A 27957-nucleotide genomic window follows, 5' to 3' on the forward strand; every position below is an offset into this window, starting at 1 on the left:
AACCCTACAAGGGATCCTTCCTGAAAAGGGGTGATCGACAGTAAAGTCCTCTTCATTAATGAGGACCATAGACATTATAGAAAAAAATGGAGGCTATAAAGATGAAGCAAAACCCTCCCTAATAATATTTTTTAAAAAAGTCATACATAGTACAAGTTATAAAAAAATTACAAAATGTAAGAATTACTGGAAAACTACACTTCTAGCAGCTGCTGTTCTACATGATGACATTTTACACAGGATGGAAATACCTACTTTAATCTTACAAAAAGACCGTAAGCAGTAGATCACAAATACTAAGTGATGGGGACAATAGAAGCAAATTCTCTAAACATCAAAAATTATCATGAGGAAAGCAATGTTACTACTTCTTTTTCCCAAATGTGCACCAGAGATATTAAAAACTGCTATCCTCATTCTCTTCCTTTTGCACAAACAAGACACATTCAAAAGCCAGATAGGATATGACAAGATAGGAGAACACAATAGAACAGAAAAGAACATTTCAGTTGGAAGAGACTCAAAAACTATTTAAAGAAGTTGTATTGGTATAACTATTCAAATTTTAACAATGTCATAAGGGGAGAAAAACATTAAATCAGTGATTTACATTTAAAATTCAGGAAAAATAATTGTTTTATTTCTATTAAGTAACTTTATGGGAAAGAATCTACATTGCAGGAGTAAAATATTATTGTTTATTTGTCATTTGAAACACTGAACATTGAGTTTGCAAAAGAGTTTTCAAAATCAGTGCATGTAAAAAAAAAAATTTAAAAACATATACACAAGTGCTTGCACACCCGGACACAATCTACAAATAATTTTTCTTATGACTATTCATTTACTTGCATTTGGGTTGTGTTTGTCATTCTATATCTGGTTCTTCTCTCACCATGGAGCTGAAACTGTTAAAAACATTAATTAAAAGTGATTGTTGAACAGAGGTTCCCTAGGCAGCTAATCACAAGAAGCACTTGTGTAACTCCAGAAACAGAATTATATTAATCTTAAGTTCCATGTATCATATTATTCATTATATTATTAAATTTTATTTACATGGCCTATAGTGAAAATGGGGTTAATCTGATGCCTTAAAGTCTGTCAAGGATGCTTATTTTTTGTTTAAAAATTAAAACTATTTTTCTGTGTTTTACCTGGCCCATTCAAGCAATATAATGAGTTAAACTGTCAAACACAAACAAACAACCAGAAATGAAAAATCAAACCAAAGGACAGAATTTCTTTGAGCTAAAATAACTTAAGATGCATTGTCTTTTACAAGCATGGTCCTTTTCTTACTCCAAATGCAATGCTGAAGAATTAAACCGCCCTAGAAACAAAAAACTGTACACCTAAATCTTAGAAAGACACCTTCCTCTAAATGGAGGATAAGGACTACTCTGTCTCTAAGATTCTTCTGATGTATATTGATCATGTGTCTTCAGCTTCAGTGAAAGAATTTTCTGCTGCTATCTGTTGTAGTTTGGGATTATTATGTAAATTCTCTCCCCTGCCACTAACTGCCCATGCCAGCAGTTAACAAAAGAAGTCGTTAACTGCTGATCACTTGGATGGGGGCAGGTTTGTCTCTTTTGTTTTTTTGGGGACATCTTTTTTTTCTTAGCTCGGCAGAAGGCGGGAGCGGTGGTGGCCGAGGAGGGAAGCCACTCTGATGGCTACTGCTGGGGCTTCTGGCTGAGACGCTGGTTTTTTTTCCTCACCGCTGCTGTTTCTCCTGGTTCCTGCATCTGGGATCCCGGCCTCTGTTGCAGCCTGACCACCGCCTGCACTGACCACCGCCTGCACTGACCACCACCTGCATCGTCACAGCCTGCCCGCCCCGGCCGGGGAGTGACCCGGGAGAGAGAGAGGTTTGCAGCTGCTTTTGCAGGACACGTGGTGGTTCCCCATTTTCAGCTTTCCTTTTCCTTCATCTGGGACAAGAGACACAGAGTTCATCTGAGAGCTAACCACTCGTCTGTCTCGCTGGAGAGGGACTGGGAATTACTGGGAACTCACTCCGCAGCCAGCCGGACTGTGACATTTGACACTGCTTAAGTATAATTTTCCTCCTGGAGGAAAACCTGCTGGGTTTTGTTGTTTGTTTTTTTTTATTTCTCTTGTGGTGTTGGGGAAGTGGGTTGCACTAGTCTGTTTACATATATATATATATATATATATATCAGTTATCCTTCTTGTATTAAAATTCCTTTTCTTAAATTTGATAGAGTGGTGTGATTATCGTGGAGGAGGCCCCTCCTCCGCTTGTGGGTAAACATTTTGGGGGTTTTTCCCCTCAAACCAAGACACTATCCAATGACAAAGTGATCAAAAGATAGATTAAGTCAACTTCATTTACATATTTCATTAATTACCATGCAGGAGAATTTTTGTCACAGAAGATGTGATAATTTTCATTTTTAAAATGGAAAAGAATTTATTAAATTGAACTGCAAGAATTTTATTCAAGGTTATAGTAAATCTTCAAATCCTCATCTAAACAGAATTTCAAACAAAGAAATTCTACTGGAGACTTACCAGTGTTTGTCTAAGAAAATCTCAAATGTCAGTAGATACCCACTATTATAACTGCAGTTAGAACAGCTGTTTTGAATAGTGCAGTCTGAACATTTGTATCTGTTACTGTAAAGGAGAAGTAGCATTATGGTGAGAGATAAAGAAGGGCAGAGATCAGAATGAGCTTTACTGTCACAAAACACCAGTGAAAGGAAGAAAGAGTAACCTCTTTGCTGACACTGAAGATAGGTCTATCTGAGTGTGTACCCAGAGAAGTGCTACTTCAAATTCAGAAGAGGCAGGAAGAAAACTGCATTCCGGGTATTGTCCATGATTCATTCTGACAAATGCTGCTCCTGCACTGCTAAAAAACAACTTGCAATTGATACAATTTGTTTGGGAACATTCGTTCTGCTTACAAAATTAAACACACTAACAACTAGCTGATCTGCAGGTGAGAAAACAGTTTTTGATACCCAATGGCAAAACAAGATGAATAAGGCACAATATAAACATAAACACAGGCATAATTATACAGATTTGAGGATTTATGAACAAGAGTTTTTCAAGGTACTTAGGAAACAGATATTCTATCCAGTTATAAGGGTTTTTAAAAGCTGGCATATTCACCAATTGGTTGAGTGTATACCTGACAGCCCAGCTATCATTTTCTTGGGTTTCAGTTTTAAATCTTATTCATACAACATTTCTCTTCGATTAAGCAGGACAACTACCGTCCCTCTGGGGAAGGAACATTATGACATAAAACATAATTCAGGATGTGCATAAATTACTTTCAAAAGAAAATGCAGCTATGAGTCCTGGTAGGACAGAAGAATTAGGGCAGTAGATGAAGAGGAGAATACACGTCATTAAATGTGAAGACCTTAGAACTACAAGGAAGGAGATAAATGGAAATATTCTGATTGCAGGGGAGAGTAAGAATCAACAGAGCAAAAAGAGTTGGAAATGGGAGTAAGTGGTAGCACAGCTAGAAAAATCAGAGACAGTAACACTATTTTAGAGTCTTACTACTGGTTTGAACACACAATGTTCTATGTGTTACATGACTTGAAGTGATCTGTCAGTAATAGTAAGGCAGTCAATGCTTTACCATGCCAGTCCCTAAGTTACAATTTCTTTCTTTTGTTTAAAGTGCTTATTTGTGCCACAATTTAAAGCATGAACAGTTGAATGGTGCCTTTTTTTTGCATCTTTCACTTGGACCTGTGTTTAGTCATTCTGAATTAAATTAAAATTTTTAACAGAATTTCATTTATTTTAAAGCAGGCTGTTTCTTCCTGTTCAAATCTTCCAGTCAAGAGTGAAAGCAACCGAAAAAGAAAATGCTTATGAATAATTCGATAATTTTTTTAGACAAAATTGTATTTTGGTAGCCATTAGACAGAAGTACAATATTATCCCTAACATTATCAGCAACTCTTATGCTCCAGAAGAAAAGAAAACATCCATGGGTTCGAGAAAAAAAACCAAAATATTCGCTGAAATCAGCTTAAGAACAAATTTATTCCGGCATAAGGGGAGAAATTAGCAACTTGAAAGATAAATCGTTATTGCAGAAAAGAAGTTATATGCTGTGTACTTGCATTATCATGCCATGATGTATCAGTAATTTATTCTTAAAAGACTCGAATAGGTATGTTAGTCCACAGACTCTCCTTAGTCAAGTTACATCAACATCACTTTAATTTTAACTATTTACATGATCACAGTTACCCTAATTAGCTCAGTACTGTGGATTAAAGAACAATTATGAAAGCCTGATGTTCTACCAGGAACGCTTCCAGTGTACAACATGCTTGACCAATGTTCTCATTCAACATAATGAGAAAGAACAACTATCCAAGGCTTTTAAGTGCTGGCATTTGCTGCAAGGACGTTAGCCAAATTCCAGATCACTTAGTTACATTATGCTTACTTGCATTCTTCCTCTACTCCAAAACAGACACATTATTCTTAACTTTATACTCTAAAAACATAATTGAACAGAATTGTTAGTACACAATAGCTGTACTATTTCTAAAAAAAAAAAGCAGTTGAATTTCAGTACCATCCAAAAAGATTCTACTTACATTACATGCATTCTTTAATAATGTTAGACAAAAGCTACAATAAAAGAACCTAAGACAAATGTTCCACAGTTAATGAGAATGTATTGAATGATAAAGACAAAATAATAACTGATGAGGCCTTGTGAGTATTCCAAATAAAATATTTCAGACCATTGTATATAAAGTAATCCAACCATAAAATTATATACTCAAAATTTGTAGCTGCCTAGAAAAATCTGATTTATTAACTTGATTTGTATGTTGCAGAAACACTAAGACATAATCTGAATTAAACTGTGCGTGACAAAAATGAACTATCTAAACTTTACTTACTGCTTAGCTGCCTTCTTTTTTATTTAACAGCCAGCTGGAGAGACCTTTCATTCTTCTACACCAAGAAATGAAACCATTCTGTAAATAAAGGAATGACTACAAGAAAAAATTAGTCTTGTTCTATGTCACAGATTTGTGTGTCGATGTGGGCAATTACTGGGTTGACTAAATCCATCCTTTGATGGTGCATTTTACATACAGTTTCCTAAGGTAGAGAAACAGTGAGTTAGAATTTCAAAGCTCTGTTTAAGCCACAGAACTAAGGCAGTTTGTGTCATCTTGATCCCCTTTCTTCCATCCCTGACAGAATCCTCTTCTTGGCTAGCCTATCTGTACCAGTCACATTCCTTGATGAATCTTTATTCAGTTCCAATCTCTAATCTTGAATTTTTTTTAACCCCTTGCCTATTGCTGTCCCAATTCCCCCTACTGTCCCACTAAGGAATCATGGAATCCTCCACCCAGAATCTTTAACTTTCTGACAGGAAAAATTTCTGTACAGGAAGGAAAGTGGTAATAAACCCCAAAATAAACTATTAAGAAGAATGAGACATGCAGAAGGGGTAATCAAATTCAGTGGTATCACAGCAATATCTTGAAAATAAAAATGTCCTTAATTCCTCATTCTTTTGTTTCACACACTTGCTTAAAGCTACTTTCAGTCTCTATTTTTCACACAATTTACTCTGTCCTTAAGACATATATGTATTCATTATTCATGGAGGTTCTAATGAGCTTTCTACCTCCTTTTATTGTCATTATGTGACTTTTCAATCCGTCAGGCAGTTTGGTTCTTTATTTTGACCATTTACACTCAGCTTGTATTGTTTTGATGCTTTCTACATAAAGTACCCCTTTGCTCTTGAAGTGGTTAAGAAACACCGTCTACCTTAAAGCTACAGAATCTCTTCAAACACTTTCAGTTAAAGTCAGTAACCAATGGAAGGCAGCAATTTATTTAAAAATAAACAAAGAAACAACAACACAACCCCCTGTCCTAGTTCAGCAGGAGGGACCAGCTAACACTGTGTGGGGGTGATCAAAGCTGTGTATTCTACCCCCTCTATTCATTCCCCAAGGACAATGGACCATTAGCAGCAGCTGCCCACGGAGTCAATGGCACCTTTACACGGGGCGGGGGGGAGGGGGGGGGGGGGGGGGGGGGGGGGGGAGCATGCCTGATAATGGGCCATCAACAGTTCAACAATACCCCCTGGCTCCCAGAGTTAATTACACATTGTGTGAGTCCCCGCCCAAGGGGAGGGACTGGGTGTGAACTTCTCATGGGATCCAGAGGAGCAGCAGGACCTCAACAGGAGGAGATCACTGCTCTTGACCAGACTATGACTGCCACTCTTGACCAGACTACACCCATCACCTGTACCAACAGGTTTTTCACTTCCTTTTGCTTTGGACTTGGGGGAACCATGCGGGTCTCAGCACAAGGGCAAACAAACCCCTTTGGGTTTGTGCCCCAGGACACTGGGTTATACTGCTGGGTTTTGTGAGTTGAAAGCAATTTCCCTTTGTGTCAGTGTATTTATTGTAATATTATTATTAAATTTTAGCTCTGACTTATAATCTCTCTCGTGGTGAGTTCACTTCCCCTGCTGGTTCACCTTTAAACTAGCACGCCCCCCCCAAACACCCCTCTGCTCCATTAAGTCCTTAAGTAGTCTTCTAGCATCAATATTCATATGTCATTCAGTATCATATACCACTACCCACTGGAGTGGATTGTAATTCCTGACAAACATGTCCCGCTAGAGACACTAAACTTTCACTTAAAGCTGAAAAATCCTTCAGACCTTGGTTTAAATGTGCAGTTGCTATAACTGAACTAAGTAGAAGCATATTGTCTTAGATACTACAAGAGAGTTATGGATCTCACTTAAGAAGATTAAATTATCTGCTTCCTTACTTGGTTACCACTGTGGAAAAGATTTAAAACATCAGTCAGCCATAACATTACAGCTGTTCCTTATACTGAAATCATTTTGTCTTTTCTCTTCACAGTACCCAAATGTCTCTGCAGTTCTCTAGCCTTAATCTTGCCCTATAATTTACCAAGATTTACTCAAAATGAACCTACATACTAATAATCCACCTTGCAGTACAGAAAACAATGCACTCAGTATTTTCCTGCACACAGCATACCTGTAATTTTCCAGGATGCATCATATATTCTCACTGGTATTTGAACACAGGTGACACACTAGCTTACAATATAAAAAAATGATTTAAGAAGCAACTGCAGATCTTACATTTATATTGTATGTAGCCACATTAGCATTGCCAAGTCTTTGTTGTACTAATTAAAGTGGGGGACTTTTTTTACAGGATTGGTAGCACAGATTCCCACCTTAGCATTCTTTCTGCAGATAAGTGCAGAATAAGCCATATTAACCACAGTGCTCGAGAGATACAAACCCACAACTGGGATGGAGAGAAAACAAAGATAAGCAGTACAGGCTAATATAAAATATACCTATTATACAGCTATTGGAAGCAAGGTAACACCTGAAGCATCAGTACAACCTGCAACTCAGATGACTAATACTCTTGTTTAAGAGAACAGCTGGAGCACTGAAAAAAATGAGCAAAGGCTGCATCTTCAAAATACACAAAACAATGTACTTCTTCACATAACGAAGGATAATTTGTTTATATAAATGCAGTTTAAGTTATGGAATTCCTTAGCACAGACCACTGTCAATATTAAACTTTTACAGAGATTCAGAACTGTCTATAAGGGCTCGCGAAGGAAAAGTTAATTGTACAAGCTTATGCAGATACATAGGGTGGTCCTATGGTGTAAAGGAGAGCACTCTGGACTCTGAATCCCAAGGACCTGAGTTTGAGTCTCAGTGGGACCGTCCCCTGGCAGTAAATGCCTCCCTGCCATCCCATCCTGTCAGATCTCGGATGCCAAGTAGGGTCAGTACCGGATGCTGTGACAGTCCCGAGGGCTTCACTGTCACTGTCCAAGCTCGCTCGGCCGTGGCAGATGGACCTTGGGACTTAAACAGTGGGGCCAGTTCTGCACACGCTGTGCCTCACCTAAAAAATCCACTGCGCAGGCTGGAAGGGCACACCCACGTGGGGAGAGCCCTGCCCAAATCTTTGCTAGTGAAGTCTGGCCATACATACATATATGTAGATACATAAAGTCCTTTACACAATCAGTATGGCAGCAAGAATGTTCTGTATGGCAACATAGTATATGCGAACAAGTTTTAGTACATGATTTCCCCTTATTTCTTCTCCAGAAGTTTTTACTGATCATTGTCAGAGACCAGACCTGAACCAGGCAAACATGAGCTCTGAATCAAGGGAACTGTAGTCTTGTGGCAACAGAGAAATAGAAGGCAGAAGCCAGGTCAGGCTTCCAGAGTGGTGCTGTTCTAAGAGCCAGTTTGGGCAATGGAGCTGAAGGATGCACAAAGCTAAAGGCTGTGGAAATGTGGGGTAGGCACAGCCTCAAGATCATGATTGTTTTGTTTTGAGTTTGATCCATTTTTGTCCTCGGTACAGACATGAAGACCCAGAGGTGACCAGAGCAGAGTCTGCGAAGGACGAATAGAGCCAAAACTAAGCATTTGGTCATGTCAGAGTGGATACGTAACATGAAGCAAAATGAATAATCAAACTAAAGAGGGAAAAGTTAAAAGAAGCCCTAGGAGAATTTAGCCTCATTGTAATTTCCCAGGAGAAAGGACAAGCAAACAATACAAACCATAAAATCACAAACTTAATCTTGTTTATGCAGCAAGTACACAAGAAGGAAACTCCTGAACTCACACATTCTTTAATTACTCTGTATCAGTTCAGCATTATTACTGTGTGCACAGCTTCAATCTAAATGGAATTTACTTTAAGAATTCAGGCACTGTTACATTTGACTTTTCTTAATCTTCTTTGTGTTAAATTGTAAATAATTCCTCCTGATTAACTGCCCCTTCAGTTTATTACCTTGAACATTTTGAAGAATTTTGATTGTCCTAATGATAATCACTTTTAAAACTAGATTTTGCCCTCTTGTTGTTCATGCATACCACTATATGCCCATGTTATTCAAAACTAATGTACAAAAAAGCTGTAGGCTTGATTATATTGTAATTTTTTTTTCTTCTTCATATAAGCAGTTTCTTTCAGGACAGCAAAAGGAATGAAATGTAATAGATAATCCCTGACACCTCAGTTTCTGTGTCCAAGATTGCTGTCTGACGGCTTCTATTCCTTGAACTATTATAAATTTAGTATATAGACAATCCTCTCCTCTTTCAAAGCAAGTCCATGAGAAGATGCATGAAGTTGAAAATGAAGACAAAGTTTTAGAGGAAAAATTCATATGCATTCCACAACAAAGTATTACTGTCTAAAATCCTTTCAAAAATCAGTTTGAAATGTCCAGAATGTTCCAACTGGCATTCCTAGAAAAAATTAAAGTAAAAGTAAGAGTAAAAAAAGTAAAAGACTAAGAGAACACAGAACACACACATTTGAAAATACTGGTGTTTCCAGCAAGGGTAGAACCAGGAAAACTAACCTTTTTTGTTGTCCACCAGAATTTTCCTTTAAATGCTGCCTGGACTCAGCTTTCACAGTGCAGAACACAGACATCTTCCAAGTTCTTAAATTGAGAAATGAAGCAAAAATTGATTAATATACTATTCTATCACTACCCAGAATTCTGAAAGAAAGCTGCATTAATTTGTTAAGAGCTAAGCCAGACTTAAGCGAACCACCAAACCACTACTGAATTTAAATACGAAATTCCACATCTTTCTCATCATTCTAGCTTATCTAAGTAGGATTTTATTATGTCATCTCAACAGACAGAACAACCCATGTTATTTTTAAACAAAACCAGGTGTTTAAAAATTCACTGGATATGATAATGAACTTGAAGGAATACATTCCATAAGAAAAAAATCTAGAGACACAGGAAATACCAGCTTTACAAGGTCAGAGGTGATACGGAAAGAAGTTCTATACTTAATATAAATCAGTTCTGCTTTGCATGTTTTAAATCAACATAAACTTCTGTTAATGATTACCTGTAGCAATATTTAACTAGAGATAAACATAAATACATACATACTGCTTTCTGGAGCTAAGGGAAAAATTCCATGAGAAAACTATAGCCTGACATACCAGAAAAACACTCTGATAGTAGATATACCTACTACTAATGGGGAAGTATTCTTACCTTCATACTACTACTACCACTTTCACCCTACTATGAAACTGTCATAAAAATATTAAAAATTCAAGGTTTTTTCACCCCCTATTTTATACCTTCAGATCTACACAAAACTTTGAATCTTTAAAAGAATATAAATATTCATTTAGACATCTGCCTTGAAAGTACTTTCCCTCTCTTGAAGTTTCCTGTTACTTCATTCACTCATGTGCCACTAATTCACACTGACTTTTTCAAGATATATAAATATCTAGTCAGTTATTCATTTACTTGCACTTATTCTCAAGGATTTAATCTGATTTAAAGCACACCCTCTGCAAAAGCACAGAGATTTAACCTGAGCAATTCTGTTCCTTCTAGAGAACCTGTAACATTCCAAGTTATGTCAACTGTTGCTCATTGTCACTTTTGAAAATTATGGTCAGTTTGTTGTCAGTCTGTCACTAGCCACTAGATCCTCTTGCTCCTGCCTTTTGCAGGACAAATAATCCTTTAGGAATCTGTATTGCTCTGAAAGATACCTGAAAAAGTAAACAAAATATAACTGTTTTCCAGAAAAAAACTGGCCAATTTATATCCCCGTGGGTGTGCACTGCATTTTCCAGAAAGAAGCTTTATGCTCTATGCTCTATAGTTTTGTGACACCAATAGGAGCACTGTAACCACCCATAATTGTTTCAGAATCTAAACCAAAGACGACTTAATACAAACAAAAGCTAAGCGAAGTGCTGTATCGGCAAGGCTCGTTTCAAACCCGGCTCGGCTCCCTCTCTAGCAGCTGTTCTGGCACAGGGATGCTCCTGAAAACCCTCCTCGATGTGTAGCGCACATTTGGACCGCCAGAGCTCTTCACGGCACTTCTTGCTCTCCCTCCCCCTTCTCACGCTGCGCCAACAGAGTAATTTGTGCCGTTATGTGAACGGATTTGCGAAAATCAACCTGGGCTAATTTCTTTCTCCTGCCAGGCTTGTGTTTCACAGAGTCACAGAATTGATTAGGCTGGAAAAGGCCTCCGAGACCGAGTCCGGCCCCTGAGCGGGCACCACCTTGTCAACTACACCCTGGCACTGACTGCCACGTCCAGTGTTTCCTTGAACACCTCCAGGGACGGTGATTCCACCACCTTCCTGGGCAGCCCATTCCGGCGTCTGAACACCCTTTCTACAAAGACATTCTTTCTAATGCCCAACCTTCAGCCTTCCTAAAGTCCAGCCTGAAACCTTCAGCCTTTCACCCTGCGCCATCCGCTCCAGGCTCACGAGCAAACAAGGCTCGGGGCCGCCGAGGTCTGACCGCAGCGGGCGAAGTGCCTGTTTGAACACACGTGGAACACAGCGCTGGAGCGGCGGGAGAGGGGCGGCAGAGGGGGAGCTGCCCCCGGAGCCGCCGGCCCCGCACGGCGCGGGCGGACAGGGCGGGGACAGGACACCTGCCCCGGGCATCGCCACCCAGGGCCGGGCTAGGCTCAGGGAAGGTGGGCTCAGGTGAGCCGGGCCGGGCTGAGGGAAGCCGGGCTGGGCTCAAGTAACTCGGGCTGGGCTCAGGTAAGCCGGGCTGGGCTCAGGTAAGGCTGGGCTCAGGTAAGCCGGGCTGGGCTCGGTTAGCCTGGGCTGGGCTCAGGGAAGGCGGGCTCAGGTAACCCGGGCCGGGCTCAGGTTAGGCGGGCTCAGGTAACTCGGGCTGGGCCGAGGGAAGGCAGGCTCAGATAGCCCTGGGTCAGGTAACCCGGGCCGGGCTCAGGTAACCCTGGCTGAGCTGAGGGAAGGCGGGCTCAGGTAACCCAGGCTGGGCTGAGGGAAGGCGGGCTCAGGTAACCCAGGCTGGGCTGAGGGAAGGCGGGCTCAGATAAGACGGGCTCAGGTAACCCGGGCTGCGATCAGGTAACCCTGGCTGGGCTGAGGGAAGGCGGGCTCAGGTAACCCGGGCCGAGCTCAGATAACCCGGGACGGCCTCAGCCCCCTGCCGCTCCCGGCCCCGCTGCGGGGTCAGTGGGCGCGCGCACCGCCCCGTCCCGCCCCGCGCGCGCTCACCTTCCTCCGCGCCGCGGCCACTCCCGCGCGCCCGCCCGCAGCGCCTGCGCGGCCGCGACACCGCCGGCCCTCCCCTGCCCTCCTCGGGCCGCTCTCGCCGCGCAGGCGCCGCGCACGGTCGCCGCGGCAACGGGACGCGGAGCTGAGTGGTGGCAGCGGAGGTGGCGGTGGTGGCGGAGGCGGCGGTCGGGTCCTGCCATGTCGCGGATCCTGTGCGAGTGGCTGAATGACGAGGTGAAGCTCTCCCGGCGCGTCGGTGAGTGCGGCCCTGCTGCGCGGGGAGGGGCGGGGGCGCTGCCGCAGGGTCAGGCCGCCGTCGAGCCAGACGGGTCCCCCGACGCCGCTTCTCTGGCGCACCACCCCGCTGCCCCAGGTGCCTCCCCTGGTAGATTTTTAGTCATGAAGTCAGAGTATCGTCAAGGTTGGAAGGGACCCTCAGGATCGCCCAGTCCCACCGTCCGCCCACCGCCGCCGCTGGGACCCCCAAACACGGGCCCGCATCGCCCAGCGCCGGGGTCGGACCTGCTTGGTCACCCCCAGCGATGGAGACTCCACCACCTCCCTGGGCGGCAGGTTCCCCTGCCTGAAAATTTTCGAGCTGCAGTTGCTTCTCCTCGTGGGGCAGGTGCTCTCAGGAGACAGGAGATGCTCAAGCTTCACCTGCTAATAAGGACTCCAGAGGTTAAAAAGTATTTTGATGTGTTTGGAAAGTAGTGCTTTGTTTTGAATGGCAGGTGTTGTGCTGGCATTGGAAAAGCGTTTGTTCTGCGAGGAGGGAGCAACTTGCTGTGGAAAATTAGAGCAATGGGCAATCACTGACTGTATGAAGTGTTACAAGGGCAAGTGCCGGATTCTGAACCTGGGATGGGGCGCCCCTGGCTGTGTGTGTAGGCTGGGGAATTGTGTGGCTGGAGAGCAGCCCCATGGAAAGGGACCTGGGGGTCCTGATGGGAGGGCAAGTTGGACATGAGTCAGCAGTGCCCTGGCAGCCAGGAGGGTCAACCCTGTCCTGGGGGGCATCAGGCACAGCATCACCAGCCAGGGGAGGGAGGGGGTTGTCCCTCTCTGCTCTGCACTGGAGCAGCCTCACTTCAAGTACTGGGTGCAATCTGGGGGTCCACAATACAAGAAAGACTTCAAGCTCTTAGAGGATGTCCAAAGGAGGGCAATGAGGATGTTGGAGGGTCTGGAGGGGAAGCTGAGGAGCAGCTGAAGGTACTTTGTGTGTTCAGCCTGGAGGAGATTGAGGGGACACCTCACTGCGCTCCACAACCGCCTCACAAGGAGAAGTGGAGTGACAGACACTGATCTCTGTGGTGACCAGTGACAGACTTAAGGAAAAGGGGTGAAGCTGTGAAGGGGAAGTTTAGGTTGGAGATCAGGAAAAGGTTCTTCACCCAGAGGGTGGATGGGCACTGGAACAGGCTCCCCAGGGAAGTGGTCACAACAAAGCCTGACAAAGTTCCAGAAGTGTTTAGACAACACTCTCAGGCACATGGTGAGATTATTGGGGTGACCTTTGCAGAGCCAGGAGTTGGACTTAGGTGATCCCTGTGGGTCCCTTCCAACACACCATATTCTATGACTCTTGACGAAAAGCACCTAAGATGTAGCTTTGTTTTAATTTACATTTTGTACAAAAATATAGTAATTATAGTTTATAGATATTGCCACAATGTCAGTGATGATTATGACCATGTTTATATTTTAACATTGAAAATGAGTAATTACTACCTAAAGCTGCTGTTGCAAAAGAACAAAATATTTGTGAGTTGGAAACTACTACTGCTAGATCAATCTCCTGAAATTCTTCTGTATTACTTAATAAAGTTTGGAGTTAGATTTTTTTATAAGAATAATAACAAGTTGTATTAGGATAATGTATAAATTCTTTTAATTATCTTTTTATTGGAAAAAACCCAAAAAACAAAACCCAAACTTAGTTCCAGGATCATTTCCAGAAGAATTTTCTACTGGCTACCTCATAGGAGAAATTCTACACAAACATGGTCTTCAGGATGACTTTAAACAGTTTTCACAGAGCAGGTTAGTATTTATGTGTAACATGTCTTTACATAAAATAGACGAAATATGTATTTTCTCATTTAGGTTTTGCTAATGCAGAGTGGAAAAACATGTAGAATTTAGCAAGTTCTGAAACATTTTTCAATGGTTCAAAAGCTGCTTGTGTTTGATGCATGTGTTAGTTTTGTATTTCTAGAGAGATTGATCTTACTTCTTCAAGAAAACTTTGCATTTTTATTGTAACTTCGATAGTAGCAGATTAGACCAAAAGTTCAAAAAGCCTTTCCAGAATGTTTCTAAGTCTGGAAATACTGGCATTGTCCCTGTGAGTTGTGTCGAGTCAGGAAAACAGAGTTGTGTGATGGTGACCATTACATCTTCGCTAAAATGGAAATGATGGAGGTACATTGTGAGGCTCTGAGTGAAGCCCTGGAAGAAAATCACACAAGAATTTATAAATTTACAAGTGATCTGATGTGATATCTATAATGAAGAAGAACTGAAAACGTGAAGTTGAAAGATCTTGTGCTGATCTGTGAGCATTGGTACATTGATGATGCAATTCATGAGGTTCCTTGGCTTATGTATCAAGAGTGCCAGGCTATACAAAATCTTCCTGTTTCTTCTGAACCTCTGTTTTTATGTTCTTTAAACTTCTTATGTATTCAGACCCTTTCCTATCCAAGTCCCACCTACTTGCAAGAGAGCAGCTTGAGCACGGCTAAGAAAGGCAGGCAACAAAAAGCAGTTTAGCACAGCAGTTTTTGTGCTTTGCTTCTAGGACTTCTAGGTCTCTCAGGAATTTCTGGGATCATTGGAAAGCCCTTGGTAGCTCTTTGAGGAATTTTATAGAAGCTACTGCAGCTTCTAACAAGTTCTCTTGATTCTTCCCAATAAAAGAGTGCTTTGAGCTCTTGTCTCCAGCTGATTGGGGGGGGGGGTGGGGTGGAACTGGTGAAGGTGCAGCACAAAAGATTTACCCGTGGAGGAGGAACAGTTTAAGGAGCATTTAATTAAGTTTAAAATATACAAGTCCATGGGACTTGATGACATACACCCACCAGAGCTGAGGGACCTGGGTGATTTCATTGCTAAGCCACTCAGTTATCTCTGAAAGGTCCTGGTGACTGGGGAGATCCCTAATACTGGGACATTGCAACTGTCATTCCTGTCTTCAAGGAATGCAGTCACCCTCACCTCACCTCACAAGAATAAAACATTAAGAGGTGGTATCACCACAGCATCTCAGTGCCTGTGAGATGTTTTGTGACAGTAGAATTTATCTGAATCTTGAATCAATGGCAGAAAAATGTTCAGTAGTTGTAAGCTGCAGTTTATACTTGTGTAAGAAATAAGGCATGGACTATTATAGTGAGAAGAATATGCTCCTGGACAGTTTCATCTAGAAGTAAGATGAATACTCTGTTACCAGAAGGTCTTAAGGTAAAATTGGGTGTTTTTGTGGAATTGTGCTGAAGCCCATCTGACCTCAAAAGCTAGTTAGTAGATAATGAAGGAACTATTGTGAACTGAAGAGATAGAGCAGTGTAGAAAGCATGATGTTCTGACTCAGACTGAAGTTACCGATTTGTTGGATGAAGTTTGACCTGTTAGTTGTGATAAACTGATAATTTATTGGTTTTTTTTCCATATGTATCTATTGATATTGAGTACTTCCATAGGAGAATCTACATGTCCAAAGAAACAGTAATCTTCAATCCACTATTTTATTTTGAATGTAAACTGTTCATTCTAACCTGTGTGTCTTTTTTTATTGGAGAAGAAATATGTCAAAATTTTGTGAGGGTTAATAGGTAACATAGACTTTTTTATAATTTCCTATGTTTTGATTGGGAAGAGCTCAAGTGACGATACAGCTAATATAGAGACTTCAAACTCTGTGTGTGTTTTGTGGATGAAATACCATTAGCTGCATTGGGGGTTAGTTTTGCTGTCAGATGGACTTTGTGTATATATGGATCAGGATTTAAATAATCCAGTGTGCTCTTTTTTTTTTGGTGAAGGTCATGCATAGTAATCAATGCACTTACAATACTGCACTATTAAAACCTAAGCTGAAGTGTGTATTGCATTATTTAAGGAAGTTCTCTGTGGTTTTTTTTCCCTCCTTCTCCTGTCTTGGTAAGAGACAAATGTCATGGCCATGCTTACTGCAAGAAGTTGAAATTGAAAATAAGTTTATTTTCTGTGTTTTGTTGTTGTTTTTAATCACATAGGGTTGCAGATGCAAAAGTTAGCAATTTTTCTCGCCTGGAACCCACACTTCACCTGCTTGGTGTGCAGTTTAATGAAAATGTGGCCCAAAACATTATGACAGGACAACATGGGGCTGCAACAAAGCTTTTATATGAATTGTATATTGCTTTACAAAAAAAGAAGAAAGCAAAGCACCCTGGAGTATACATGGAAGCAATGAAACCCACAGCAACTACAAAGCTTAAGTCTGTTGAAAGTGTTTTGTATCCAGAGGTAACTACTTATGGCTATTTTGTATAAATAGAGAAAAGGTAGCATATTTACATGAACTTTTTGAGCGTGTTGCGTGCTTCCCTTCCTCACTTTTTAGATCTCCTATTCAAAACCCAACACTTCTATTGAAAAGAAGCCATTCTTTGCTGTGTCTTGCACAATGGGATCATGCAGTAACTCAACGGGATATTGATCTTCTGTGTTCCTTTCTTTTGGTTCATTCTTTGTTACCTGCTCTGCCTTCAAACTTTTTTCAGACTTAAAATATCACAACAACAAAGGCCAGCAGTTATTCAGCAGCTGCATTTTTACTTTGATCAGTGCAGATTGCAGACTGCTTTGTGGTCTTGGTATCAACTTAGACTAATTTCCCCTCCAGGAAACGTGTTTACAACTGTGTTGAGCTTTGTGCCACAACGATTTGGTTCATTCTGTTGCATGCCTCTCCATATATTTATACTACACTCCAGCCAGCAATAATCATATGCTGGGTAATACAAAGAGAAAAAAAAACAAAAATAAAAGAGAGTACTTAAGAGGAAATCAATATTGATGTAGTAGGCTCTGTTGAAGACATTCTTCTTGTTTTCAACAGTAATATTCAGCATGTGTAAACCCTTATTTTTATTTCAGATGAGCAGTTTTTAAGAAGCTATATACCATGAATTAAAATCAGCAGAGTGAAATTTCACACTTTTTTCTGGCATGCTTCCTGAAAAATAGTTTAGAAGCAGAAAGTTTACCCAGAAATACAAATATAATACCAGAGGGTTGAAATATCACTTCACTTGTAGAGGGATAGCTTAAAGAAATTGACTAACTGAGAGTAGGTTTGGTCTTTGGACAGGATCAGAATAGCATTTGAATCATAGAATAGTTGAGGTTGGAAGGGGCCTCTGGAAGTCACTTAGTCTGTCCTCACTGCTCCAAGCAAAGCCAACTAGAGCAGGTTGCTCAGGACCTTGTTCAGTGAGACCTTGAATATCTCTAAAGCTGTAGGCTTCATAACCTGTAAATTGTTTATTACCATTTCAGTAATTTTTTGTGATGTTTAAGTTGACTTTTCTATATTTCTATTTAAATAGATTAGAATATTTTAATTAGAAGGGACCTACAATGATCATCTAGTTCAACTACCATACCACTTCGGGCTGACCAATAGTTAAAGGCTATTATTAAGGTCATTGTCCAAATGCCTCTGAAACACTGTCAGACTTAGGGCATCAATCACCTTTCTTAGAAGCCTGTCTCAGTGTTTGATTACACTCAGTAAAGATGTGCTTCCTGACATCCAATCTGAACCTCCCCTGGTGCAGCATGTGATGAATCCCATGGCTGGAATATTACTATTGATGGCTGTTCAGGAGAGACAGGAGAGGAAAGTGAAGCAGATGGGTTCCCCTCTCCATCAAGAGATGGATTATGAAGAGTTGACCCTGAGAGTTAGACATGAGCAAGACAAAAACCTGAGGCAAGAAAGAGAACCCTGTGTTGGTGTCTGCTACAGTCCAGCTGGCCAAGGAAAGCCTCTTGATGAAGCCTTCTTGCTCCAGCTACAGGAGGCATCATATTTGCAGGCTCTTGTCCTGCTGGGGGACTTCAGCCACCTTGGTATCTGCTGGGCAGGTAGCGCAGAGACTCCTCCAGTGCATGAGGGATAACTTCCTGACCCAGGAAATAGACTGTCCTAGCAGAGGGGATGTGCTCCTGGATCTATTGGTCACCAATGCAAACCAGATAACTGGGGACATCAAGATTGGAGGCAGCCTGGGGTCTAGTGATCACACATTGGTGAAGTTTGCAGTCCTGAGGGATGTTTGTCAGGTGAGGAATAAAGTTAGGTCCCTGAACTTTAGGAAAGTAGATTTCCAGCTCTTCAGGGAGATAGTCAGTAAGATCCCCTGGGAGATGCCATAGGGACAGGGCAGTGAAATATTGCTGGAAGATCTTTAGGGATGTCTTCCATAGAATGCAAGAGCTAGAAATCCCTATAAACAAGAAGTCAGCCAAGGAAGGCAAGAGACTGGTGTGGCTGAGTAGAGACTTGCTGGTCAAACTGAAGGAAAAGAAACAAATGCACAGGCAGTTGAAGCCAGGAAAGGTGAGCTGGGAAGAGTATGGAGATGAAGTTTGGTTGTGTAGGAATGGGATGAGAAAGGCCATGTTGAAGCTGGAAATGAACTTGGCAAAGGATGCAAAGAAAAAGAGGAAGGGCTTCTACAAGTACCTTAACCAGAAAAGGAGGGTCAAAGAAAGTGGACCCCCTCTGATACATAGCACTGGAAAACTGGTGACAATAGGTGAGGAGACAGCTAAGGTATTAACAACTCTTTTGCCTTAGTCTTTACTGGCAGCCTCTCTTCCCACACTTCTTGAGTGGATGGACAGCAAGATGGGGACTGGGGAAGCAAAGTCCCTCCCACTGCAAGGAAAGATCAGGTCCGTGACCACCTGAGTAAATCATGTCCATAATGTACCACCATGTATGTAAGTCTATAGGACCCCATGAGATCCATCCCAGTGTTCCGAGGAAATTGGCTGATGCAATTCCCAAGCTGCTCTCCACGATGTTTGCAAAGTCATAGCCATCAGAAGTCCCAGGCAACTGAAAAAAGGGAAACATTGTACCAGTTTTAAAAAGGGTAGAAAAGGAACCCCTGGGAGCTACTGAGCCATTAGCCTCACTTCTGTGCCAGGGATGAACATAGGACAGATCCTCCTGGGAGCTGTGCTAAGGCACATGGAGGACAGGGAGGTGAATTGGGACAGCCAGCACGGCTTCAACAAAGGCATGTCCTACCTGACCAACCCAGTGACTGTGTATGATGGGGTGACTACATCAGCGGACAAGGGAAGGGCTACTGATGTCATTTATCTGGACTTCTGTAAAGCCTGTGCCACGGTCACAACACCCTTCTCTCTAAATTGGAGAGACTTGGATTTGATGAGTGGACTGTTTGGTGGGTAATGATTTAGTCTGACTGTCACGTCCAGAGTGCAGTGGTCAGTGGCTCAGGGTCCTGATGAACATCAGTGCAAATGGTGCCCCTCTGGGGTCTGTATCATGACCAGTGTTATTTAGTATCTTCATCAGTGACAAAGTGATGGAGTGCTCCCTCAGCAAATTTGCAGATGACACTGAGCTAAGTGGTGGTGTTGACACACCTGAAGGGCAGGATGCCATCCAGAGGGACTTGGACAAGCTTCAGCAGGGGGTCCATGGAAGTCTCATGCAGTTTAACCAGACAAAGGGCAAGGTGCTGCACTTGAGTCAGGACAACTCCCAGTATCAACATAGGCTGGGGATGAACAGATTGAGAGCAGCCCTGCTGAGAAGGGCTTGGGGGTGCTGGTGGGCGAGAGGCTGGACATGACCCAGCCACATGCACTCACAGCCACAGAAACCAAATGTGTCCTGCGCTGCATTCAAAGTAGAGTGGGCAGCAGATCAAGGGAGGGAATTCTGCCCCTCATCTCTCCTCTGGTGAGACCCCACCTGGAACACTGCATCCAGCACAAGCAGGACATGACCTAATGGAGCATGTTCAGAGGAGGCCACCAAGTTGATCAGAGGGATGGAGCATCTTTCCTGTGAGTAAAGTCTGAGAGAACTGGCATTGTTCAGCCTGTAGAAGAGAAGGCTTCCAAGTGACCTAATTGCAGCCTTCAGGTGCCTGAAGGAAGCCTACAAGAAAGGTGTGGAGAGACTTTTTAGAAGGGCTGTAGTGATAGAACAAGGGAAAATGGCTTCAAACTGAAAGACAATATATTTAGATTACATATTAGAAAAAAGTTCTTTTCTATGAAGGTATGTGGGCAACCGGATCAAGTTGCCCAGAGAAGCTGTGGATGCCCCATCCCTGGAAGTGTTCAAGGGCAGGTTAGATGAAGCTTTGAGCATCCTGGTCTAGTGAAAGGTGTCCCTGCACATGGCAGGAGCGTTGTAACTAGATGATCTTTAAGGTCCCTTACAATCCAAACCATTCTATGGTCCTGTGATTCTATAATTCTATTCTGATGTGTCCTCTCACTGGATACCAGGAAGAGTACAACAATACCTCCCTCTGCCCCTCCACTCCTCAAGAAGCTCTACAGAGTGATGGGTCCTTTTCTTTAAATTAAACAAAGTTTGGCATCATTCAAATGTTCAAATCTCTCTGTTCTTTTCAATGGACCTAGTCCTGGTTTTCTATTCAACCATGTTTAGATGTTTTTTTTCTATGTGCATTAACACAGGAGAGCACAGTTTGAAATGAGTATCTTAAAATCATCATATTTAATTATGTTTAGTACTGTTTCTGACTCTTCGTTGCTTGATGTTTAATTTTAGTGTTTGAAAACTTTACCTTGGGCTGATTTGCAGCCACAGCAGATTTCAGAGCATTTTGAAACAAAAGCCGAGGCAGCAGTAGATAGAATAGCTCACACACATGTTGCAGAGCAGCAGAGAGCTCAGAAGCTTCAAGAAGAGCCAAGAGCCCAAGGCACTGAAAAGGTGACTGCTTACCTTTTATAGTCTTCTGAGGAAGTATTTTCTTATGTACATAAGGAGTTAGTTAAAGCCAGTGTGAAGGCTTCTTAATTCTGTGCTACGTAGTCATGTTTATACGAGAATGAAGGAAAGGAGTATGCATGGAAATCCTTAATATGTAGACATAGAGTCAATATACTGTCATGAGATTTAAAAATTATTACTATTTAAAAATCACTTAACGTTAAATTGAGAGTATTTGCATTTTATCATGCGTGGAAAATATTTATAGATTTGAAGACTAAATGTAAATTTCACAACTTGTATGTGTTTGAGGTGTCTTTGTAAAAGAGATTTGTGACATTCCTCTTTTGTGAAGAAAAGATGAAGCATTGTTCAAAAGCAGGAAAAGGCAGGGAAAGGAGACCTAGTGGATATAGCCTCAGAACATCTTATGCTTCTGTGTAGCTATTCTGATAAAATCAAAAAAGATGAATGAATTTGTTCAGACATGGGAGCACTCATCCAAAGTACAGCTTACAGTTTATACAGAGGAAATCCCAAGGTATCCAAGAGGTGTTGAACTACATTGAAGATGCAGTTGACTAATTTGATAAGTGTTTTATATGGCTAATTAAGGATGAGAGTCTTGTGATTATTTAGATGTTTTATTGTCATTACATGAACAAGAATGAAAACGAAGAAATCAATTCATGTATCTAGAAAAGAAAATACAAGCAATATCCCAAATACTAAAAAAAACAACTTTAAAAGAAAATGTATTAATATCTTATTTGTTATATTATTTATTTTTAACTCTTTGAATTTTTTGGATGAAAACTATTTTTCTACTTTTATCAACCATTACCTGCATATATCTGTAGTGCACTTTAAACAACTGTAATTTATATATTCTTTATTTCTTGATCATCTGAGGCTCACTGTTCACTGTAAGTATTACCTAATGTGTTACCTAATGGTATGCTCAGTTTCTACAGCCTGAAACTGGTATTCTCAGTTTCTGTGCTATATTCAGACCTGAAACACATACCATGCTACAACTTGAACCAAATGAATGCCTCTAAATGCCTGTAAGGCACTGCTCCTTTGCTCAAATATGGAGCCTGACAAGCTTTTCTTTCTTCCTGAAGGATTGTTTTCCTTCTTTTACTTTAGAGATATTTAGGTAGTGTGTTAGGGCCATATGTTGTATTTTGTTTCCACCTGTGTATCTGAATGTAAGATGTTGAATACTCAGGATCACATTGGAAGAAGGAGACAAAATGAAGTAGTGGCCAGGATTCAAACAGCCACTTCACAGGTTCCAAAACCTCCACCAAGACCCACCATAAATGCTCTTGAAGCCAAAAAATTGTTAAAGAAGAGAGAAGCAGAGGTAATTATCATCTATATTCTTTTAAGGTTAATTATATTGACTCAAAAGCCATGATTTCAGGGAACATTTACGCTTACAAATATGTGCTTTCACCATCCAAGAGCTGCTGATATATAACTGTTAAAACTATAAAGTAGACTCAGCCAGTGAAAATGAGCTGAATATGATTATGATTTTAGGATACTGTGGCTGGTGGAAGTAAGTGTATCTAGGAAAAGGAAAGAGGGGAAGAAGTGAAAGGTTAAAGATGAAAATAGTGTTGCCTTTATTCTTGGTCTAGCTGATGCTTAAAGTATTTTCAGTGTAAACTTATCTGTTGTACATTAATGACATAAAAGTAATACCCTTCTACTTATTCTGTTAAACCTTCTTTATAATGCTTTGTGAAGAGAAAGGAAACATTAAATTTTGTATTACTTCTCCAGAACGTATACAAGGAGATAGAAAAGTTTGAGAAGTCTATGGCAGGAAGTGGCTCTGAAGGACACACCCAGGTGACTGACAGGTAATATTTGAATATTAGATTGTTAAGAATAGACAGGATCCTGCCTCAGGCATCTGCTATCTATGTAGACAGCTACTTAAGGAAACCATAGTGTCTCAGTTAGTTTAAACTGTGATTGTCCTTTGAGTAGTTATCCCATTAATATTGCAAATACTTCAATTCCAACATGGTTGCAGTGTCTTTATGTTACCTCTAGTTGTAATAGGCACGGCTCAAGCTTCCTTCACTACTTTGTACCAAAAATGCAGCAAGAAGGGACTCAAAGTGCATCTCTTCTTCTGTGTTAATTTTAATCATGGGCTCTATAAGGTCAATGAGCCTTGCAGAGAGAGGGGAATGGTTGTGGATGTACATACACTGTGTAACACATTGTGAAGAAAATAGTGAAAAGTAAATTTCTTCCTGAAACTTACCTGTATGTTGATTTATTTGTGAGTAATTGTAAGTAATAATCATTCTGTCCCCTTTAGTGATACTCTACTCAGAAGAGGTGACAGTCATGCATGTGCCTGCAGATATTTCTGTATGTAAGCCTGTGATTAATAACTGCAGAACTACTCAGTGTGGTTATATTGAGGAGTGACCCAAATAAGAAGAGCACCAAGAAGTAGCCACAGTGCCCACAGAGTGATGTTGTACATTTGTTAGACTTGCACGTAACTATACAGGGATCTCTATGAAAACACTTTTAAGAACCATAATTCCTGTAAAGTCAGTGATCTTTCTCTTCTTAATCTTTTCAATCAGTGACATGAAAGAATCATTGCAAACACTGAAGCTGCAAGAAACAACTCTAGAAATTACAACACAAACAAAACCTGAGCTGTTAAGTGTTTATTCAGATGGTGAATATATAAGGAAAATTCAGAAGCGTTCAGAGGAAGACACATTTGCTAGAGAACAACGAGCAAAGAGACGACGAAAAATGCTAATGGACCAGTTAATAGCACATGAATCTGAAGAGGTGAGGAATTGTATGCTGAAGGACACAATTATTGATCTAAAAATTTCCTTACAGATATGAAATAGGAGCACTTTTGAGGGTTGAATAAAATTTGGAGGGAATAAAGCGAGGAATAGACACCTACATCTGAAAAATGCTTTTATGGCAACCATTGTATTTCCTTGAAAAATATTGACAGTTAGCTCTTCTTTCTCACCACCTTTATGTCATACACCATACTTACAAACAATGAAGGGAAGGAGCAGAGCAAAGCTTGTTAAAAATCAGTTGAAGACCTGCCTTCTTTTCCTTGCCACCCCCTCCCCAAAGTTGAACATACTGTGGTATTAAAATGTATACAGATTCTAAAGAACATATTTATTAAAAAACAAGCATTCCTTGGTTGTAAACCTCTGTTTACAGAGGTGTCATGTAAAGGTTTTGACCTGGACTGGGTGAGTTCTGAAATTATTCTCTTGGGTTATGTGAAGAGTCAAAACTTAATTTACAGGTCAGAGCTTTCTTTGATTTTGATATGTTACAGAATAGAAGATATATCTCTGGAACATGTCTGTGTTGCATCTAAAAATGGGTGGTACAGGTTATTTCTTTTGAGTCCTGTCCTGTAAAGCACGAGGCTTTTAATATTTCTCTTCAGATACTCCTCATTCAAAAAGCAGCCCTTAGATTACTGATTTCACAGATCTCTTTTAGGATGGTTGTGTAGAAACAGGTCTTGTAACTTACTGGGGTTTTGTGATTTCTCGTTATTTATTTTAGTGTTTCACTGTGAGTCCTTAGCTTAGATCACATGTTTGAACCCACTATAACCAGGACTGTCTCCACTGCTGCTGCATAATAGTAGCATTTCAGATGTGTAGCATCTCTGAAAAGATGGAATTTTATACATACATACATACATATATATGCATAACCTACATACATACATATCTATATCTCTATCTCTAAGGGTTGGCATGTAATATCTGAAGATTGAAGAGGAGACTGAGGGAAGACCTCATCAGTCTACAGCTTGCTCATGAGAGTAAGCAGAGGAGCAGGCACTGGTCTCTTCTCTGTATTGGACAGTGACACGACCTGAGGGAATGGCCTGCAGTTGTGTCAGGGGAGGTTTAGGTTGGATATTAGAAAAAGGTTCTTCACCCAGAGGTACATGCTGGAACAGGTTACCCAGGGAAGGGGTCCCAGCACCACGCCTTCTTCTTGGCAGAGTTCAAGAAGCATTTGGATGATACTCTCAGGCACATGGTGTGATTCTTGAGGGAGGGCCTTTGGAGGGCTAGGGGTTAGACTTGGTGATTCTTATGAGTTCCTTCCAACTCACCATGTTCTATGACTCTGTGAGTTTTTTTGGAAATGTTAAGAAAAAATTTAAATTGTTGGGGTAGTCACATAGGAATTGGATGTTTCTCAGGGTCTATCTCAGTCCTGTATTCATGAAAAACACCTGTAGTGGTTTAGACCAAGATTTCATCTATCTTTGTATCTGGTCTCTGAGTTCTCATTAAAAGAGGTTTTACACCATGCTCTTGTTGATATGCATAGGCCATGGAGAAGTTTTGTGATTCACTTGACTGAAGTCACTGCAGTCCCAAAACTTGCTCTTTAACTGCTCTCAGCTCTTGCAGCACTGGCAGCCTGGACTAGTGGTTCCAAAAGTCCTGGCTATCAGTCACCAGAGATCACCTGGTGGATGCACCAGCTGTAAGCCAGCCAAGCCAGCCCATGTTCTGAGGAAGTAACACAGCTGGTCCATCTGCAGTTTTAGTACCAGCCTTGTCACTCTGGGATGGAGGAACTGTTGCAGTGTGCTGCCAATCAGACAGGCCTCAGTGAGGCTCCAAATCAAGGCAAAAGTGAAAATCATGTTCTTAAATTGCCATGAAGAAAAATCAGTTTTGATACAGGAGCAATTGAAGTCACAGGCTGCAGACATTAGGAGGAAAGACATGTGAGCATTTGACTGTAACAGTAGTCTCACCATATCAGAGAATCTGTTTAGTGTTAACTTGGTTCTAAATTAGCAGAGGAAGAGGTGTTTGGTTGGAGCTTTGTGAGATTTCAGAAATTAGATATTGCTTGACTTACGAGAAGTGGGAAGCAAACTGAGGTATTTTCTTTAAAAAATGCAATAATATACAAAATAGTTGAAAATTACTTTTTCCCTCCATTACATGTTGAACCAGAAGCAATCTTCAGTCTCAAGTTGTAGCTGTCTTATAGGCATTAAGGTCACATTTTACCTATACAGCATAAACCTTGACCATGGCATGGGACCATTTAGAGTCAAATGAATTTTATCCCTTCCGAGTGTGGTAGATTGTTTAGTATCCACATATATATAAACCTTACTAATAGCATCTTGTTCAAATTGGGGTTTTTTGGCACACTACAAGTTGGACCCTGGTAGAGAAAACACTTTACAATTTCATGACCGCATTCTGTGTAGAGCACAGTGTGATGTCAGTCAGATTTTCATAGGCAGGTGTTAAAAATGATTGACAGTAATATGGCTTCATCCATATTCAACCTTTATCTCCACCATTTCAACAAATTATTTATGCTTTATAATTGTTATTTTTAAATGCTCTGAATTAAAAAGTTATCAGAAATAAGTTACTATCAGCAATAAATTGAGAACATGAAAATGGGAGGAGAAATGAATTGTTACTATGTTATTACTTGTCAACCACATAGATTTGTGTATGATGAGCTGTAATTTTTGGTCATAAATTTTATGACCACACAACAGCACAGAATTGTTTCACTTACATGTAAATCAAACAAGGAAATAGAAAAATGGAAACATGATACAGTAATTATGTATGGACAATGTGATCCATAAACATGCCATGGTTTGGCCACTGGATGCCACTGTTGTCTCAAGTAGGTAGACTAGAAAAAAAAGTATATATTGCGCTTTTTTAATAGTAATTTTACAAATTATTATGAAGATGTCCCAGTTAGAATATTTATGATTTCTTCAAGGACTTCACAGTCCTCTTTGAAGATGCTGATGTAAAATTTTAGGTCTAAAAATTGTATTACAGCTTTTCTTTTGTCTCCTGCTATGTTCAGAAGTTTCAAAATTTGTCCATTCCTTCTTGTATGAAAGATATCTACCAATGCTTCACTTTCCCACCCATAAGCACCCTTTCTGAAACTATAAGTTTACTGTTCAAAATCTGTATTTATCTATTGTGTAGCTTGAGTTATTTGTCTTTTCATTTATTTTTATTCCTCAAAAATCTCCTACTGGCTCTATTAAGGCCTACTGAGCATGCCAAAATATTTGATCACAGAATACTGAAGTTCTCTACCCTTCAGTTAACAAAGATAAGGTCTATTTTGGTTGCTCTAAAGTGTTCTAAAGGACCATCTTCTGTTTCCTTTAGGAGGTGCACATTCACCTAAGTAAGGTGGTTTAATTTCCCACTGGACCAACTATTTGCACCATAGAGTTGATGGTTTGAGTGAGACCAATGACCACTCTGTTAGGATGGCTCCTTCAATTCCCTGTGAGTTAGGATTTTAAAATCCATGTTCCTCTGGTGAAGCACCTACTGCTTTAATAACCTTTTGCTGAAAGTAAACAGTAGCAACTGAAGAAAATAATGAAGGATATTTACTTACAATAGGAAGCAAATTGTGCATTCTCTCCTCTTCTTTGAAATCTTAGTGAAATACTAAGTACAAAGAAGCAGTGGATAGAACTGAGATGCCAAAGAGTGCTGTAACTCCTTTTATTGCCTTGAGTTCAGGAATGTAAGACAAAATGAACAGATTAACTCTTCAGTAGGCAGCTCTGTTGGAAAAATTTGTCACCTGAACTGTATCAAATGACAAATAGAATGAATATGAAATTGTTATGACTGCATTTTTTTTTCCATTTCCATTGCATGCATGGTGATAATTCCCTCCATAGAAGATTAACTCACAAGCAGT

At 40.7% G+C, this 27957-nt stretch overlaps 2 protein-coding genes across 2 annotated transcripts in view; one reads left to right on the top strand and one right to left on the bottom strand.

Moving 5' to 3' along the window:
- The window catches only part of PRLR (prolactin receptor), a 159185-nt gene extending 146996 nt beyond the window's left edge, over positions 1–12189 (bottom strand). Inside the window, exons 1-2 of the mRNA XM_071579882.1 lie at positions 12162–12189; positions 9475–9558 (exon numbers count right to left, since the gene is read on the bottom strand). The gene's annotated coding sequence lies outside the window, so the exon portion shown is untranslated. The remainder of the gene's footprint in view (positions 1–9474; positions 9559–12161) is intronic.
- A 149-nt stretch (positions 12190–12338) lies between these two features.
- Positions 12339–27957, top strand: part of SPEF2 (sperm flagellar 2) — a 70759-nt gene continuing 55140 nt past the window's right edge. Inside the window, exons 1-6 of the mRNA XM_071580724.1 lie at positions 12339–12417; positions 14105–14207; positions 16424–16676; positions 22406–22543; positions 22969–23048; positions 23796–24012. Of these exons, the coding sequence (XP_071436825.1) occupies positions 12360–12417; positions 14105–14207; positions 16424–16676; positions 22406–22543; positions 22969–23048; positions 23796–24012 (849 nt within the window). The 5' untranslated portion in view covers positions 12339–12359. The remainder of the gene's footprint in view (positions 12418–14104; positions 14208–16423; positions 16677–22405; positions 22544–22968; positions 23049–23795; positions 24013–27957) is intronic.

The sequence above is a fragment of the Pithys albifrons genome, chromosome Z, assembly GCF_047495875.1.
Source record: "Pithys albifrons albifrons isolate INPA30051 chromosome Z, PitAlb_v1, whole genome shotgun sequence".
In the NCBI taxonomy this organism is placed as follows: domain Eukaryota; kingdom Metazoa; phylum Chordata; class Aves; order Passeriformes; family Thamnophilidae; genus Pithys; species Pithys albifrons.